General features: G+C 52.7%; 5 protein-coding genes across 5 annotated transcripts; 3 read left to right on the top strand and 2 right to left on the bottom strand.

Annotated features, from left to right (window-relative positions):
• Positions 1-303: 303 nt before the first annotated feature.
• hxkA_1 (Hexokinase-1) lies at positions 304-2,023 on the top strand (the record flags this gene model as incomplete). Its single annotated transcript, XM_014691740.1, has 3 exons — positions 304-881; positions 943-1,515; positions 1,573-2,023. 3 exons carry the CDS (start codon positions 304-306, stop codon positions 2,021-2,023), a joined length of 1,602 nt encoding a protein of 533 aa, XP_014547226.1.
• A 1,152-nt stretch (positions 2,024-3,175) lies between these two features.
• On the top strand, positions 3,176-5,935 carry brc1 (BRCT-containing protein 1; the record flags this gene model as incomplete). Its single annotated transcript, XM_014691741.1, has 4 exons — positions 3,176-3,259; positions 3,332-3,765; positions 3,824-5,231; positions 5,303-5,935. 4 exons carry the CDS (start codon positions 3,176-3,178, stop codon positions 5,933-5,935), a joined length of 2,559 nt encoding a protein of 852 aa, XP_014547227.1.
• Positions 5,936-6,147: 212 nt separating this feature from the next.
• VPS25 (Vacuolar protein-sorting-associated protein 25) lies at positions 6,148-6,840 on the bottom strand (the record flags this gene model as incomplete). The annotated part of the gene is made up of 2 exons (XM_014691742.1): positions 6,148-6,260; positions 6,360-6,840. 2 exons carry the CDS (start codon positions 6,838-6,840, stop codon positions 6,148-6,150), a joined length of 594 nt encoding a protein of 197 aa, XP_014547228.1.
• A 1,309-nt stretch (positions 6,841-8,149) lies between these two features.
• nit-6 (Nitrite reductase) lies at positions 8,150-11,665 on the top strand (the record flags this gene model as incomplete). The annotated part of the gene is made up of 4 exons (XM_014691743.1): positions 8,150-8,211; positions 8,268-8,418; positions 8,480-10,455; positions 10,540-11,665. The coding sequence occupies 4 exons, from the start codon at positions 8,150-8,152 to the stop codon at positions 11,663-11,665; spliced, it is 3,315 nt and encodes a 1,104-aa protein (XP_014547229.1).
• Positions 11,666-12,553: 888 nt separating this feature from the next.
• sre1 (Sterol regulatory element-binding protein 1) lies at positions 12,554-15,619 on the bottom strand (the record flags this gene model as incomplete). The annotated part of the gene is made up of 2 exons (XM_014691744.1): positions 12,554-14,668; positions 14,756-15,619. 2 exons carry the CDS (start codon positions 15,617-15,619, stop codon positions 12,554-12,556), a joined length of 2,979 nt encoding a protein of 992 aa, XP_014547230.1.
• Between the last annotated feature and the right edge of the window lie 1,213 nt (positions 15,620-16,832).

The following is a 16,832-nucleotide window of genomic DNA, read 5'->3' on the forward strand; positions in this document are numbered from 1 at the left end:
TCATTGTATCCATTGCTGGCACTCTCAAGACTTTACCTCGACGGCACGTCAAACTTTCACCCTAGCACGGCTTGCTACGTTCATCTCTGCCCCTACACCATCGCTTAGCACATTGGGCCCGGTTGATCTGGTTGATCTCACCTTGAATCTGAGTTTGCTTGGTTGGTTCAACTTAAAATAGGTGCAACATTGCAACCCTCATTTGTCCTAAACTCAAAACATTTATCTTTGAACATTTTCCCCCTCGTCTCAACTTTGGCATCTTGCGTTCGAGCCAATGTTATGCCCAGCATCATTCTCACGATGACGAACCTTCGAAAGGCATTCATTGCCGCCATTGTAAAGAGCTTGCTTCGAGGCAAGTCTCTAATACAAGCCTTACTCTCCTTCTGGGTCAACCCTGGCATAGCCGAGGGTGGCAAAGGGAACTCAACAAAAACGCTACAAGATTTTCTCAAAGATGCCGAGGCTGCGCTCCTCGGTCCTGTTAGTGGCAATGGTCTCCAGGAGCTTTCCGCAGGCTTAAAGAAGCAATTTGTTGAACGCTTGCAAATAGATGAACAATGCATGTTGCCTTCTTATAGCCATCAGCTGCCGTTGGGCAGCGAATGTGGACAGTACCTGGCTTTGGATGTTGGTGGTTCGACTCTGAGAGTCGCTGTGGTGGAATTGCGAGGTCGTCGGGTGGATGCTGACAAGCAGAGTGAAATCATCAGCATGCACAACTACCGGATTGGCAAGGATGTCAAGGATCTAGAGGGAATGGACTTTTTCAACTGGATGGGCCAGAAGATTGCCGAGACGCTTGCCGAGAGTGGTCAACATGAGAATTCTGAGGCGAAGCCTCTTCCTATTTCTTGTGCTTGGAGCTTCCCGATTGAGTAAGTATTCACCACCTGCACACACTTTCTAGTATTGCCGTTTTTACTTATCGCATTAAAGACAAACTTCCATGGGGAGTGGCAAGCTCCTCCCAATGGGTAAAGCATTCTTGGCAGACCGAGGCTTGTTGGGTGAAGATCTTGCTGGAATTATCAAGCAGGCTTGCAAGCAGTCTGGTCTTCACGTTGAACTGCGAGCCCTCTTAAACGACTCTAGTGCTTGCCTGTTGTCACGAGCCTACTCTTACACGTCTACTCGATTTGGTCTTATTCTGGGCACGGGTGTCAACTTGGCGGCGTACATGCCCGTCCAGAGTGTCGGCATGAAGAAGTTTGGAGTACGACCCAAGGGTTGGTATGAGGAGGCTAACCACGTCATTGTTAATACGGAACTAGGAATGTTTGGCCACAACATCTTGCCGCTGACAAGATGGGATCATGCGTTAACCAAGCAGCATCCTCGCCCCGATTTCCAACCCCTCGAGCATCTTGTTAGCGGCATGTACCTTGGCGAGATTGTCAGACTGGCACTTCTTGAAGCTATTGAAACCACTGGGCTACTTGGTGGTGTTGTGCCTCATTCTTTGAGGACTGGTTACTCCCTAGGCACGGACACGATTTCTATGATTGAAAGGTACGGCAACACTTTTGTCTTTGGGTCCGACTGTCAACTAACTAACAATTCAAATAGCGACACCTCCCCAAACCTCGAGGAGGCCATAAAGACCTTTTCGGATCGACACCCATCATCATATACACCCACTAGCTCCGATCTTATTGCTATCAAAGCCCTTTCATCATTTGTTTCTATTCGCTCCAGCGCTCTTGTCGCTACTTGTGTCTACACGCTATGGGACCTGCGTCTGGATTTTGAGCAACAATATGTCGATACTTTGCTCGAGTCGTCCCCAGAGCGTAAGCGTGTTGAGGATGATATGAAACTGGAGAGCACTACGGTTGCGTTCAACGGTAGTGTGATCGAAAATTATCCTGGATACCTCGCAAACTGTCAACGTTATTTGGATGAGTTGATCGAGAGCAAATGCTCACCTGAACCACGAAGTATTCGTCTCATTGCGGCTAAGGAGAGCTCATTGTTGGGGGCTGCCGTTGCATTGGCATGCGTTGAGCGAGGTGATTGAGCTGGAAAGCTTTTTTCCATTTTGTTAATTTGGAAGAGCCAATGGCATATTTTTTTGGCGAATGGTTGGCGAATAGCATGTGATACTTCTGTAAGTTGAGGGATGGGTTATTCGCTCCCTTTTCCCTCCTAATGTTTTACATTGGACATCGTGAGTGTGCGGAGAATGAAAACGCATACTTAGAGGCGCAGGCTAGCATTGCTTCACATTATGCTTTAATGTTTCTTTTATAGGATCTAGGGGCGGACTTTTTATTCAGGTTGGCAGTGTATATAACCGCGGAGGTCTTGAGGCGGTGTTATCTCAAGCGCTTGGGATATGAAGGTCAGCAAACCGGGCCGCTTACGGCACTACATACGTTCAAAATGGCGATATTAAAAATCCAAGATGGAAAGATGCGCTTGAAGAGCAAAGACTCAAGGTTGTCTTTACTAGATTAAACAAATATTTGCTACTTGCGAAACGAGTAAAGGTGCTTGTTTGGAGTGGAACAGAGTATCTGTAGGATGCATTTATACAGCACTAGTGGCTAATTGTGCGACGGATATATCACAATACATACCAAGTGTCTACCTGCTAGGTAGGTGGATTAGTGCCTAGCACTTGTTAGATTGCGTTATATACAGTTAGATTATCAGTTTTTTTTTTCGTTTTTTTTTTTTTTTTTGCAATATATCAGACTTTTGAATAGTACGTGACAATTGAGGGGCTGTCTCGTGAACCTTCAATGTTGGAAGTTACTTAAGTATGATAGCTGTACTGTCACTAGAACCAGGGGCCACACGTCCAGTGATTGCCGAGGTGGGGCAATACCTAGTAAATGTAATGAGTGACCTTGGCTGTTGTGTGCTGATCAACTATGATGCAGGTACTATTTACTCAACGCGGAGTCAGGTGACCGCCTGCCTTGTTCGCGTTTTGTTCCGCTTCGCGCCAAAGGGGACCCCATTACAAAGGCACGCGTTCAGGCACAACAAACAGGCAGACAGACAGTCTTCGATTAACGACGTAATTCAAGCGCGCGGCCTCATAACCAGGCAGAGCATACCGCCAGTGTTAAATGTATTAACTTAAATAACAGAAATTTTTCTTTCGGCATTGTGCCGCACCACATCAGCAACGCATTTTGCTCGTCGGACCACACCCATCACAATGGCTGCCAGATCGGGCGTATTCAACGAGTGCGCTGTCGCGTTCGTTCCTAGCAATGAGCTCACTCCAAAGTTAATTGGCGACGTAAGCAGGCAATATGCTTCTGAACACCAATTCAGTTGACTCAAATCGGTTTGATTGACTGATTTTGTCTAGTTATCCCGCATTATAGAAGACAACGGCGGTACGATTTGCGAACCCCGCCGCAACGGCTCAATTCCCATCGAAAAAGCCACGCATATCGTTTCAAACACCATCAACTTTGAACAATATGTCGAGTCTCAGGCCATTATGATTCCCGTCGTATCAGAGCACTGGATCTCGACTTCAATCATGAGGAGGAAAGCTGCACAAGTCAGGCCGTTCTCTCCGGATCCACGAATGATCTTTGCCGAAATTGTTGTCACCTGTGCGGATTTGCCGCTTATGGACAAGGAGAGTATCATCGGAGCGACGATGGCACTGGGAGGACAGGAATCTAAAGATGTAACCAGATTGACTACACACATTTGTGCGTTGAGCATGGATGCGCCAAAAGTCATGGGGGCGCTTGAAAAAGGATTCAAGGGCAAAATTGTTCTGCCTCATTGGTGAGTCGTGGTAATTTGGAATAAATGGCTAGATTTGACATGTGCTAATGAGCCAAAGGTTCGACGCCTGCTTCAAGCTTGGCAAGAGGATAGATGAAGAACCGTATCTCCTGCCGGATCCAGAAGTAATGAAGAAATCAAGCGATGATGCCATTAGCATCCCTGCAAACAAGAATTTGGTTGGTGCGACTTCAGTAAGCCCTGAGTTTCTGCCCATCGCCGCCGATAGCCAAGGCGCACGACCTCCTGTAACGGTTTTCCAGGATAGAGCGGTTATGCTAGCGGCAGACCTTCACATTACTGCGAGGCTAGCAAAGGCCATTGGGGATATTGTTCTCGATGGAGGGGGGAAACTGGTTCGCAATGTTGACGACTGCGACATGTACATTTGCCAGTATCGCGACGGCGATGAGTACATCCATGCAGCTCAGTCTTGCAAGGAAGTGGGTAGCCTCTCATGGTTGTATTCACTCATTGTGAATAACCAGTGGCAAAATCCCCTTCACCGACTTTTACACTATCCTGTACCTCTAAATGGTATTCCAGGCTTCAAAGATCTTCGCATCACTATATCCAACTACGGCGGGGAAGCAAGGATCTACCTGGAGAATCTTATCAAAGCTTGCGGCGCAGAGTTCACCAAGACAATGAAGGCAGACAACACGCATCTGATAACCGCTCGCGATTCTAGCGAAAAATGCAAGGCGGCTCCGGAATGGGGTGTTGCAGTTATCAACCACCTCTGGATTGAAGAGAGCTACGCTAAGTGCGAGCTTAGGGCCATTAACATCTCCAAATATAACCACTTTCCCCCAAGAACCAACCTGGGGGAGATCATAGGGCAAACCTTTTTAGACGAGTCGAGAATTAGGGACTTATTCTATCCCGGTGGCGAAGAGAAAGTGTCTCCCAGCGCGAGGAGAAAGAGAAAGATCCTGGAAGCTGCAGCAGATAACGCCTACCATCGAGGTCCTGCAGAGGGGGTCGTCATTGGGCGTGACAAAGACTTTGACGTCATGAGGGACGATGAAGAAGACCAAAATCCGTCCTCCCTGAAATCGAAGAAATCCACCGCCGTCGAGACACCCGCACGCTCCCGCCGTGCTCACTCCGGCAAGGAGAACGACACCCCGCCTGCCATGTCGACTGGTAGCCGTAGCGCCAAGGCGAAGGCAAGGGACATTTTGCAATGTATTGCGCCTGATATTGCCTTGTACGAGAAAGAAAAGAAGAGACACAGCAAAGCCGGGGCACCGTGGGGTGGCAAACGAGCCGCAAACTTGGCTGAGAAAGAAAAAGACAGCAAGACTGCCACCAGCCCCAAACATAAGCAAGAAGACGAGGATGAGGATACGAAGCGACCATCGAAGAAGCAACGGCCGTCATTACCGGATGTGCATATGAGACTGGTGGTTACTGGCTACACTGGATGGGTTGGAGACAGCAAAAAGGAGGATCACGACCGTGTAAGTTGCAACGGAGCAAGGAGCATGTATCTCTGGGAATCCTATTTTATACTAATTGTGCTCTTGTATAGAGAAAGATGCGGGCTCTTGGAATTCTGATTGTACAGGAAGGCCAAGCCTGCGACTACCTCGTCGCACCTCAAGTGGTGCGTACCGTCAAGTTCCTCTATGCGCTAGCTCGCGGAGCGGTTGTCCTTTCGTCCGACTTCATCGACAAGGTCCTCGAAACTGGAGACGTGCCCGATGTGGATGACTTCATTCTGCAAGACCAGGAGGCAGAGCGCAAATACAAGTTCAAGATCGAACGGTCGATGGCTCGAGCCAAGGCCAACCGAGGCAGGCTGCTCCAAGGAATCCCCATTTACTGCACTGAAGGGGTTCGAAAGGGGCCGGAGAGCTACAGGTCCATAGCGGAAGCCAACGGAGCCATATTCAAGCTCTATCGCGCGCGGAGCGGCACGACCATCAAGCCGACAACGGCAGAAGAGGACGGATTCGCTAAGCCAGAGCCAGTGTACTTGCTGTCGGGCAATAGCCCTGATGAGAAGCAAATGTGGGTGCGATTCAGAACCATGGCTGAGAAGGGTAACATGGAGTCCCGAATTGTTGACCCGGATTGGTTACTGGATGTGGCCATGGCACAGGAAGTGCGTTTCGATGAGAATTTCTTGATTGAGAAGCGCAACCAAGACAAGAGTAGCTAAACGGTGAGTCTTTGCGACTTGACCAGGCGTGCCATGGGAGGGAGGAGCACCGGAGTACGGAGTTGGAGCCTAGATACCAAAGTGCTCATCAAAGGATTTCTGTTTCTGGGGGTTGGCGGTTGTCTTTGTTTGTTTTGCGGGTGTCTCGGTGCCGATGGGACAAGAACAAATCCTTGTATATGCTGCCTGTTGCACGATATAGCCGTAATCAATCAGAAGAACTTGACGCCCAGAGAGTCTTCGGAACCAAATATTTGAGCTTTGCCCCGCTTGACGAGAACATTGAGAGCCTTGAGTAGGACCTCGCTGTCCATGCCGTGTAGTTCTGGTAGGTAGGCAGGCAGGCAGTTAGCACCAGACAGGTTCCCGGGCCATGCAAGCAAATTTGGCGCATCAAACGCGACGCCACGAGACCGCGACGTACCTGTGCCTCTTGTTCCCTCCCCATCAGTCAGCTCGTAAAGGGTCAGCACGCTGCCCTTTTGCGCGGTGTCCTCGACGTAGGCCTCGACCAGGGCCGCCCACTCGTCGGGCTTCTTCCAGTAGACGTAGACGACGTCTCCGTCCCTGGCCTTGTCGCCGCCGGCGTACTCTGCCCTCCCGTCCTTGCGCATAAAGTCGATGACCTGGCGGATGTCGGCGGGCACCAGGCGGCGGTTGATGCGGATGTTGGAGAAGAGGGCCGAGTCCGAGGCGGACGAGAGGGAGAGCTTGAAGAGGCGGTGGTGCTTGGCGTAGGAGAGGATGAGGGAGGACCACTTGGTGAGTTGGGCGTGGTGCGTGGTGAGATTCGGCTGGGGCGTGAAGAAGGCGGGGAAGTGGTATTCACGGGGGAAGCGGAATGATGCGTCCGGGGGTTGAGATGGGGGTTGAGGCTGGGCGGGCGATGTCGAAGTCGATGCCATGGTGTGAGTGAGTAAGTGTGGTGATGGGTTGTGGTTGTGGTTGTGGAGAGCTGCTCCTGTACGAATGTAATGTACCTAATGTATGGCGGATGGGTGGGCCGAGTACAAGGCGCGCGCGAGAGGGTTGGCTGGAGGGGTAAAGAAGGAGGGGCACATTGTACTTCGTACTTTATGTATATCGAGTACCCGGTGCAATCGTCACGTTGGATTATACGGCGCCCGGGGTGGTCATTAGCGGGAAATAGTATGGGCATTTGTTCAAGGCGCATCAGGTCTATACCTTTTGCGCGAAGCGGATACTGCTTCACATGCAGCCTGCCGTAGGCTCTGGGAGTTTCTACTGCGATATGGACAATGTATTTTTTGCCCCTTATGATGGCGCACTTTGTGTTGGGCAGATGGCGCACTACCGCTTGGGTTTATGTCGCAAAAACTCACGACGCCGTACTTACTGTACAGGTTTCCAAGGGAGGATTTTATAGCTTGGATTTTTAAGAATATGTCACCAAGCCAATCAATCACCTCATGCAGTTCCAGTCCGCTGGTTCCTCGTAGTCGTTGTAGATAAGACGGAGGCGGCGACTAAGACACCAGCCAATCAAATAACGACGCGGTCGTTCCCTATCAAGGTCCACTATTATCATGACGATAAAGCATCTGAGCGCAGGTGCCGAGGAGACGTCTGGTTTGGAAGAGGAAAAAAAAAAGGAAAAAGGGGAGGAATACAATGAATCGTAGGAACTGGCATCTATGCTATACGCATAGGAGAACTTTTCTAAAGTTGAAAAAAAAGAGAGGTGGGCAAGCCAACCCGTTTCGCACAAAGATGCGACCTGAAGGAAGATGAGCAAAGCAAAAAGCAAGGCCGGATCCAACACATCCGACAGTTCCCCAGAATCGATCAAACCCTGTTCTCGACTCGCGGCACTGGGCCTTCTCCGCGGACCCTGGAATCTTGCTGATTCGGATAATCGGCCTCGAAATGATTGGACATGCTTTATCAGGAACACGGCCCCCGCGCTTATCATCATCCCATCGCTGCATGGCGAACTTGCGAGCAGCCAGGGCCAATGATGGTGGTTGCGAATGGAACATTGCGTCAAGCTCCGGAGATGTTTGATTCTAGATACAAGAGTCACCTGATTCTGGAAATATGAGACCCAGATACCGTCAAGAACAAGCGTCTTTTTTTGTTTGTTTGTTTGTTTGGTTGATGATTCTTGTCTTTTGCTTGTTCCTTCTTTCCTTCACTCTCTTTGTCGGTAATCGTCGTCACATAGGAATACACTGCAGAAAACTGTAGATCAGAATGACGACGGACAAGAAGAGAGTAGTGGTTGTGGGGTTGGGCATGGTAGGAATAGCCTTCATGTACGTTCTTCTTCTCCCTCGGCCGCCATGAAAGGAGTATTGACCCTGGTGCCTAGAGAGAAATTGTTAAAATATGATGCCCACGAACGACAATACACAGTCACTGTTCTCGGTGAAGAGTCCCATGTGGCATATAATCGCGTCGGGTTGACGAGCTTCTTCGAGCACCGTAAAGTCGAAAACCTGTACATGAATCCTCTGCAATGGGTATGTCGCTGCTGAACCAAAGAGAAATGGGAAAATGGGATACATCTAACAGGCGGCGCAGTACGATGAAGCCAGCGTCTCGCTCGGGTACCACATCAACACAAAGGTCACATATATAAACTCGGCCTCCAAAACAGTCACATGTGAAAATGGTGACATACTCCCCTACGATATTCTGGTCCTGGCCACAGGTTCACACGCCTCATTGCCACGCCACACACCCGGCTGCGACGCCAAGGGCGTGTTTGTCTACAGAACTATTGACGACTTGATAAATCTCATTGACTTTGCTGCCGAGCGCAAGGAGAGCACGGGATGTGTCGTCGGCGGTGGGCTCTTGGGTCTTGAAGCCGCCAAGGCAATGATGGACCTCGAGAGCTTCAGTTCCGTCAAGTTGATTGAGCGCAACGGGTGGGTGCTCAGCCGCCAGCTTGACCAGGAGGCAGGGGGCATGGTTGTGCAACAGGTCGGTGATCTTGGCCTAGACGTCATGCTGAGCAGGCGTGTGAGGGAGATCAAGGTCGATGGCGCGAATCACGTCGTGGGTGTAGTCTTCGAAGACGGCGAAGACCTCGATTGCTCGACGGTGTGTTTCGCCATTGGCATCACTCCCAGGGACGAGCTGGCCAGGGCTTCAGGGCTCGACTGTGTCCCGCGGTGCGGAGGCATCGCCGTCGGAGATGATTTGAGAACCAGCCAGCCCGACATTTACGCCATTGGCGAGTGCGCAAGCTGGCAAAGCCAGACGTTCGGCCTCATCGCCCCCGGCGTCGAGATGGCCGAGGTCCTGGCCTTTAACCTGACACAGGCCAAGCTCCACGCGCCGAGGGTATTCAAGCGCCCCGACCTGAGCACCAAGCTGAAGCTCCTGGGCGTCAACGTCGCCAGTTTCGGCGACTTCTTCGCAGACCGAGACGGGCCAGCCCATCTTCCTGCCAAGTACAAGAAGTTGGTCAACGGCGCGGCCAAGCAAGCGCAGACGGTCAAGACGCTCACCTACAAGGACCCCTTCCAGAACATCTACAAGAAGTACATCTTCACGTCAGACGGGAAATACCTCCTCGGCGGCATGATGATTGGTGACACAAACGACTACATCAAGGTCGTCCCCATGGTCAAGACCATGAAGGAGCTAGACGTCCCGCCTAGCCAGTTCATCCTCGGCGCCAAGAAGGACGGCGACGGCGACGACGGCGACGACTTGCCCGACGACACGCAAATATGCTCCTGCCACAACGTCACCAAAGCCGACGTCGTGAACTGCGTCAAGGACGGCTCATGCAAGGACCTGGGCGCCGTCAAGTCATGCACAAAGGCCGGCACGGGCTGCGGCGGGTGCATGCCTCTGGTCACGACAATCTTCAACAAGACCATGGCGGCCATGGGCAACGAGGTCAAGAACCACCTCTGTCCGCACTTCAGCTACTCGCGCGCGGAGCTGTACCACATCATCAGCGTGAAGCAGCTCAAGTCCCTGCGCGAGGTGATGCGCGAGGCGGGCAACGACGACACCAGCTCCGGCTGCGAGATGTGCAAGCCCGCCGTGGCGAGCATCTTGGCCTCGCTCTGGAACCAGCACGTCATGGCCAAAACCACCCACGGCCTGCAGGACACAAACGACCGCTACCTGGGCAATATCCAGCGCAACGGCACCTACTCTGTGGTGCCGCGCGTGCCGGGCGGCGAAATCACCCCAGACAAGCTGCTCGCCATTGGTGAGGTAGCCAAGCAGTATAACCTGTACACCAAGATCACCGGCGGCCAGAGAATCGACATGTTTGGTGCCAAGAAGCAGGACCTCGTGGATATATGGAGCAAACTCGTTGCAGCAGGCATGGAGTCTGGCCACGCCTACGCCAAGTCCCTTCGCACCGTCAAGAGCTGTGTAGGCACGACCTGGTGCCGATTCGGTATCGGTGACAGCGTAGGCATGGCTGTCAGACTAGAAGAGAGGTATAAGAGCATCAGGGCACCGCACAAGATTAAGGGTGGCGTGAGCGGCTGTGTGAGAGAGTGTGCAGAAGCCCAGAACAAGGAGTATGTTCTTTCCCTCCTCCTCCTCTTCCCACTTGTACTTGATCCTCAAGAGTCAAGACAAAACCGCTAATCACAGATCCGCAGCTTCGGTCTCATCGCTACAGAGAAGGGGTTCAACATCTTCGTCGCCGGCAACGGCGGTGCCAAACCCAAGCACTCTGAGCTCCTCGCCAAGGACGTGCCTCCCGCAGACGTGGTCCCCATCCTCGACCGCTACCTCATGTTCTACATCCGCACGGCGGACAAGCTCCAACGCACGGCAAGATGGCTCGAGAGCCTCCCCGGCGGCATCAAGTACCTCCGGGAGGTGATCCTCGACGACAAGCTCGGCATCTGCGCCTCGCTGGAAGCGCAGATGAAGGGCCTGGTGGCCAGCTACTTTGACGAATGGGCCGAGGCCATCAGGAACCCCGAGATGGTGGCCCGGTTCAAGCAGTTCCAGAACACGCCCGACACCGTCGACAGCATGGAAACAGAGCAGGACAGAGGCCAGTCTCGTCCCGTCTACTGGCCCAAGGAGCCGGCGGCCCAGGACTTTGGCAGCATGGGAGGCCGGTGGTCCAGCACGGCGTGGGAGCCCGTCATCGAGGCCGTCTACTTTGACGGCGCGGACGAGCTCCCCAACGGCATCTCGGCCACCGTCAAGCGCGGCGACACGCAGCTCGCCGTGTGGCGCTTCAGAGGCAGGTACTACGCCACGCAGCAAATGTGTCCGCACAAGAGGGCCTTTGTCCTCTCGGACGGCCTGGTCGGGCACAATCCCGCAAAGTCGTGCTCCAACGACAACGACAACGACAACGGCGGCGGACAGCAGTCGGCGGCGCCCTGGATCTCGTGCCCGCACCACAAACGCAACTTTGACATGAGGGACGGCTCCTGCAGCAACGACGGCTCCCTGTCGATTGCTACCTTCTCGGTGGAACCGCGCGAGGACGGCCTGCTGTATCTCAAACTGCCCCCCGTGGAGGAGCTGGACGCCGCGCTGGGGACTACGAAATGGAGAGTCCGCAAGGGGGAGAGCGGCGACTCGCCCTTTGCAGAGCTCGACAGGAAGATGCAGCTCGTGGGGAGGAAATCGCGAAGAGTCAACGGGATCAAGCCGACTGTCAACGGGACGCTCGACGGCTCGGCCGACGGAACAGGCTCGGAAAGTGCCCGTCCTGCGCTCATGGCTGGTGGAGGAGGTTGTGGGAGTGCACCGGATTGGTGATTATGGTTCATTGGTTTTGATATATATGCATAAACATACATATTCCGTACAGACACAACGTTATATTGCGTCCAAGGCTATTGCGGAGTACGGAGTACCACGTACAGCGGCCGTTTTATTTATAGACCGATAGAGAAATACTACTATCTGCTTACATGCATGTGCCTAGAGGTACCTACTAAGTAAAGTACTAGATACCTGGTACATACTCCTCAAGTCTGGTACAAATACACCCCGGATATCAAGCACAGTACTCCGTACTCCTGGTCCCTATTGAACACTGACCAAATCATGTACATGGGACATGAGAATACCATCATATTTAAATCATGCATGAATGCATTGCCCATGGACATGGCCGCCCGGTCATGCATAATTTTAAAGTACTAAGCGACCCAGACTCGCCCCCTCCCCCCCCCCAGCGTTCAGTGAAACCGAGTCCCATATGTACGAACAGAGTCCACACTAGCCTGCTAGTAGTATTACAAATACTATTCTTTTTCCAGAAAACGGAAATAAAGTATAATTAAAAAATGCATAGTTGACAGGTCCGCATCCTGGGGAGAGCCCATCGCAACCTCTAGGATTCCAACCCTCCTTTCCGTTGCCCACCAACGTCTACCCATTCGACCCAAACTGTCTCCCAAGTTCCACAATGAAATGACTCGTCAACTCGTTATCCCCGTGCCAAGCTACCTGGCATGCGTGTGTGGTAGTACAAAAAACAATTCAACCGAAACCTTTGTGCAAAGAAAACTATCAAGTGGAGTATCATGAATTGTGCAGACTGTGCAACGCCCCTAGAACGCCATGGTGAATATCCAGCCAGACCTCTCCCATTCCACGCCAATTACCCCCATTACTCCGTAACTTTTGCCCTTTTTTGGTTCATTCCTGCACGGTCTCGTCATCACTCATACTGCCGTAGCCAGTATCTATTTCCATGCCGACCAAGCTCTTCGTAACCGCGAGACATCTCTCCACCACCCGCTGCCGTAGTTCAGCATGAATACCACAGTGGCTCGCAAATTGCCCGCCGACCCATAGACGCAGAGTTGCGGCGAGCTTTTCCAGAATGAACTCAATGCTCTGGTCGTGGTCCTTGTGGAGTAGTAAGTAATCCATGAGTTCCATCACCGAAGTGAATCCTAGTAAGGACATGCATGCCATGTTTTCGGGTCGTACAATGGAGTTGAGCGAGTCCACATTGGCCAATTTGGCATTGGGCGTGCTCGCCACCCGCGTAAGATGTGCAATGGCCATGGCACATCGCAAAGCAATTGAAAAGTCGGCTGAAAAGTCGTCAAATCGATGGCCGACGATCAGATTCGATTTCGAGAATGGGCCTGTGAGCCTGTCTGACTTGAGAGCCTGCAGCGCGGCTGCAATATGAGCTCCGCGAGACTGTTTCACAAGCACGGCACGAGCCAATATGGCGCGCATCTGAGCATATGAGCCAATCGGCGACACACGGGTGGCTATGTCGATGGCACCTTCCGCCGTATCTGGTTTTGACGGCGCGTCCCTATCCAGGGCATCGCCAAGGACGCGGTGCAGAACCTGGGTGGACCACCATGCAGCCACGGCATCCAAGGGAGAACTTATAGCAACATCATCGACCACACTATCCATGTTGTCGATGGGTTCCGTAACATTCTGGGTTGTATCCATGTTGAAGGCCAAGTTGTGGGCACGCTGAATGACTTGCGGGCTGAGAACATCATCACAATCCTGTTCGACCAAGGCGACAAGATGCTCAGGAAGTTCGTCGTCATGTGGCACAGAACTCGAGTCCCCACGGCGCAACTGAGCAAGAAGTTGGTTTAGTTGCCGGGCTTCGTTCCACTTTGACCTAGCCAGTTCTGCAGCAATAATGTTCACACCTGCCTGCACAATTCCGCTGCTCGTCACTCGCCACAGGAGAACACGGATATGGAGTGCCTTCAGCATGAGCCGGATGGGAGTGTCAGGCAAGGTGCCAGATGCAAGCAGAGTCAAGACCAATCGGCTCTTGCAAATGTCCACATCTCCACCTGCCAGTTGCGAGTCCAAGGCAATGGACCAGGCCTTTACTCTGGCGATTTCTTGCTCCCGGGTCATCCCTGTGAGCATGTGGAAAACGTGAGTTCCGAAAACATTACGTAAGCTAAGCTTCATCGCCTTCAGAATGAGTGCTGCGGCTTCAAGGAAAAAGTTGCGCCGAGGGACCCAGACAGTTTGAATTGACGTGAGCCAAGCCTGTCGCCGGATTTGAATAGAGGATGCCAAGGATGGAGCTTTGCGTAGCACGGCGGCTTGTGGCTTTCTGGACTTTGAGTCGGAAGAAGCAAACAAGGAGGGCACAAAAATCCAAAGAAATGTGCCCAACAGCAACAGAGTCTTCAAAGACGACAGAGCATGATACCCCATGATGTGCACATCAAGACTTGAGGCCACGGACCCAAGCAGGTGAAGTGGCAAGGCGAAGAGACCACGTCCTTCTGTCGTTTCCGTGCTAGCTTCCGACTCTCGCACAGCCTCGATAATCATGAGACCAGCGAGAGAGCCCACCATGAGCTTTCCAAAATAAGGATTGCCTTGGAAGAAGCCGTTTTGTTGGGCTTGCTGGGCTTGCTGGTGTTGCTGTTGTATCTGTTGCTGTCGCATCATCGAAGGGTTGCCGCCGCGGAAGGATTGTTGGGGCACTGGGTACGGCTGACCGACAGCCATTTGGGCCGAGATGATTCTCTTCATGTCGTCGGGTACCTGAATCATGCCAGAAGATGCCGGGTTGCTAGGTTGGGGAGTGCCCATGGGCGAGCTACTGAATTGTTGCGGGTTGTCTTGAGCATATTGCATGGGAGTCGGAGGATGTTGCATAGGGCTGATAGATCCGTTCATAGCGCCAGCCATAAACAGCTTCTCGAAAGCGGCAATACGGGCTTGCATGGCAGCATTTTCTTCCAGCAGACGATTATTTCGCTTCTCAAGATGCCGAATATATTCAGTGGCTTTGCTTAGGACCTGCATATGACCATGGTTGTCAGTGACTCTAGTTCTTCCCATATCGCCTCATGTCCAAACAACACAAGGGGCAAGGATGGAATATACCGTTGCTTTGTTCAACTTATGAGCCGGTGTAAGCCCATGCAACTCCTCTCGATCCTCTGTGGTATCTTCGCCCCTGGCACTCTTGCACATAATCCGCAGGCTGGGAACGCTGTCTCGTAGGGCGGCAATCTTATCGTTGATGTTGGTCCGATACCGCTTCTCAATCATATTGTGAGCGGTTTTCTTGACTGGCTTGTCATCATCGTCAACGTCGTCTTCATCCTCTGGGTCCGACGACACCTTTCGTTTCCTGGAATCCCTTTTTAATCCATCACCTTGCTCTGGTGACGAGGCGGTGCCTCCTTTGGAGTCATTGTTAGCAGAATCTGGGCTTGAGGCACTCTTGGGCGAGCTGTACTGAAGGTGGGGGGGCATCGCAATGTTCCGTAATTTCTGCTGAAGAGCTGGCGACATTGGCACCGCAGCTTGTTGTCTGGCAGTGTTCAGAGCCTCTGCATTCGGGCCTCCGAACACGACGTTCGAATTGACATCTGATGGTGTGAAGCCAGTAAAGTTAAACGGCCCGTCCGGGGATTGGTCAAATACAGGAAAGGACCAGGCAGGAGCACTAACGCCGGGCTGGGTTGTTGGCGCGGTACTTGCGCCTATGTCGACGTTGTCGTACGCTGGCGTGGCTTGAAAGTCCCAGTTTGATGTGCTCGTAGATGGGGGGTAGAGTTGCTGCTGTTGCGGCTGCGGCGGCTGTTGTTGTTGTTGTTGACGCTGTTGTTGTTGGGCGCTGGGGTCGGCCTCAGCTAGGGATGAGGGATTTGCCGAAGCTTCTGTCGCCGCAGCAGACTCGTTGATGAAAGCGAAATTTGGGTCCTCGAACCCAAAATGGTTCGCAGTGTCCTCGTCGGCCATGACACTGGCGCACGAGCTCAAGTGCTCGCCGACGGGCTCCTTAGTCGTGGGAAATGGCCTGGCGCGGCGGGCGGCAGGCGGCCAGATGCCGGTGGGGGTGTTGGATCGTTGCTTTGCAATTCCCGGCACAAGGCAATAGTTCCTAGTAGATGTCCAACAGCTCGGCAATGCTAAGGCGTGGTATGTGGCAGGCGCAAGCAAACGAAATGTAGGGTTATGGGGAGGAAGACACGAAGTGGTGCGTGGTGCGGTTTGGAATCGAATGACGGCGGGCTGACAGTCGTTCGACTATCGGCTGTGGCAGGGTAGAGTCTGACGTCGAGGCACCAATGAGAAGCGCGCGTGCCATGCAACTGGGCAGGATCTGCTGGAGAGCTGACCGGCAAATCGACCGACGCGGTCGAGGATTATTATCCTTTGGCCTGGATTCAAAAACAAGAAAAGGAAGCGTCAATGGCGGATGGTGTTGGGGTTGGGTTTGTGGTCGTCCAAACTCCCGCTTCGCCCGATTCCAGATAAAGCTGGATGAGGGGAGGGCATGGGACTTGAGATTGGAGATCCAGATCGAAGGCTCAGTCAGGACCGGAGAAACGCCAGAGCACGCTTGGATGCAAAAAGACGGCAAGACAACACCCTAAAGAACGAAGCTCACGGACTTGAGGATGCAGAATCGGGGAAACTTGGGACTCGAATCGGTACTTGGAATGAATGGACCCAACCGAAACGAGGAAACTTGGAAGAAACTCGAATGCCCGGTCAAAATTCTGCAGCGGTACATGTACTCCGTACCAGAGCACGGAGCTAGCACCGACAGGAAGCGCCAGTAGCGACAGCAGACTGGAGGCAAGGCTAAAGCAGGAGCACCGGCAGGAGCACCGGCAGGAGCACCAGGCAGGCAGGCAGGCAGCAGCAGAACCATTCAAGCAAATCGGGGCGTCGACATGGATCGATGCCGGGTTCGCAGCAGGACTGCAGAAATGCTTTCGTTTGTCTCTCGGACAGTGTCTTGGTCTCACGGGTCTCGTGGGTGGTGTGTGCTTCAATGTTCAATGTTGCGCTTCTGGAGGCAAGGAACGGGGCTCAATGGGCACGACGCAGAGCTCCTTCCCTCTTCCCGTTCTCCCGTACTCCCGCACGCAAAGGTCCTAGGGTGGTACAAAGCCACTTTCAACCATACCGAGTGCGGACCACGGATCATCTACGGAGGACGGAG

Source organism: Metarhizium brunneum, chromosome 2, assembly GCF_013426205.1.
Source record: "Metarhizium brunneum chromosome 2, complete sequence".
NCBI lineage: Eukaryota > Fungi > Ascomycota > Sordariomycetes > Hypocreales > Clavicipitaceae > Metarhizium > Metarhizium brunneum.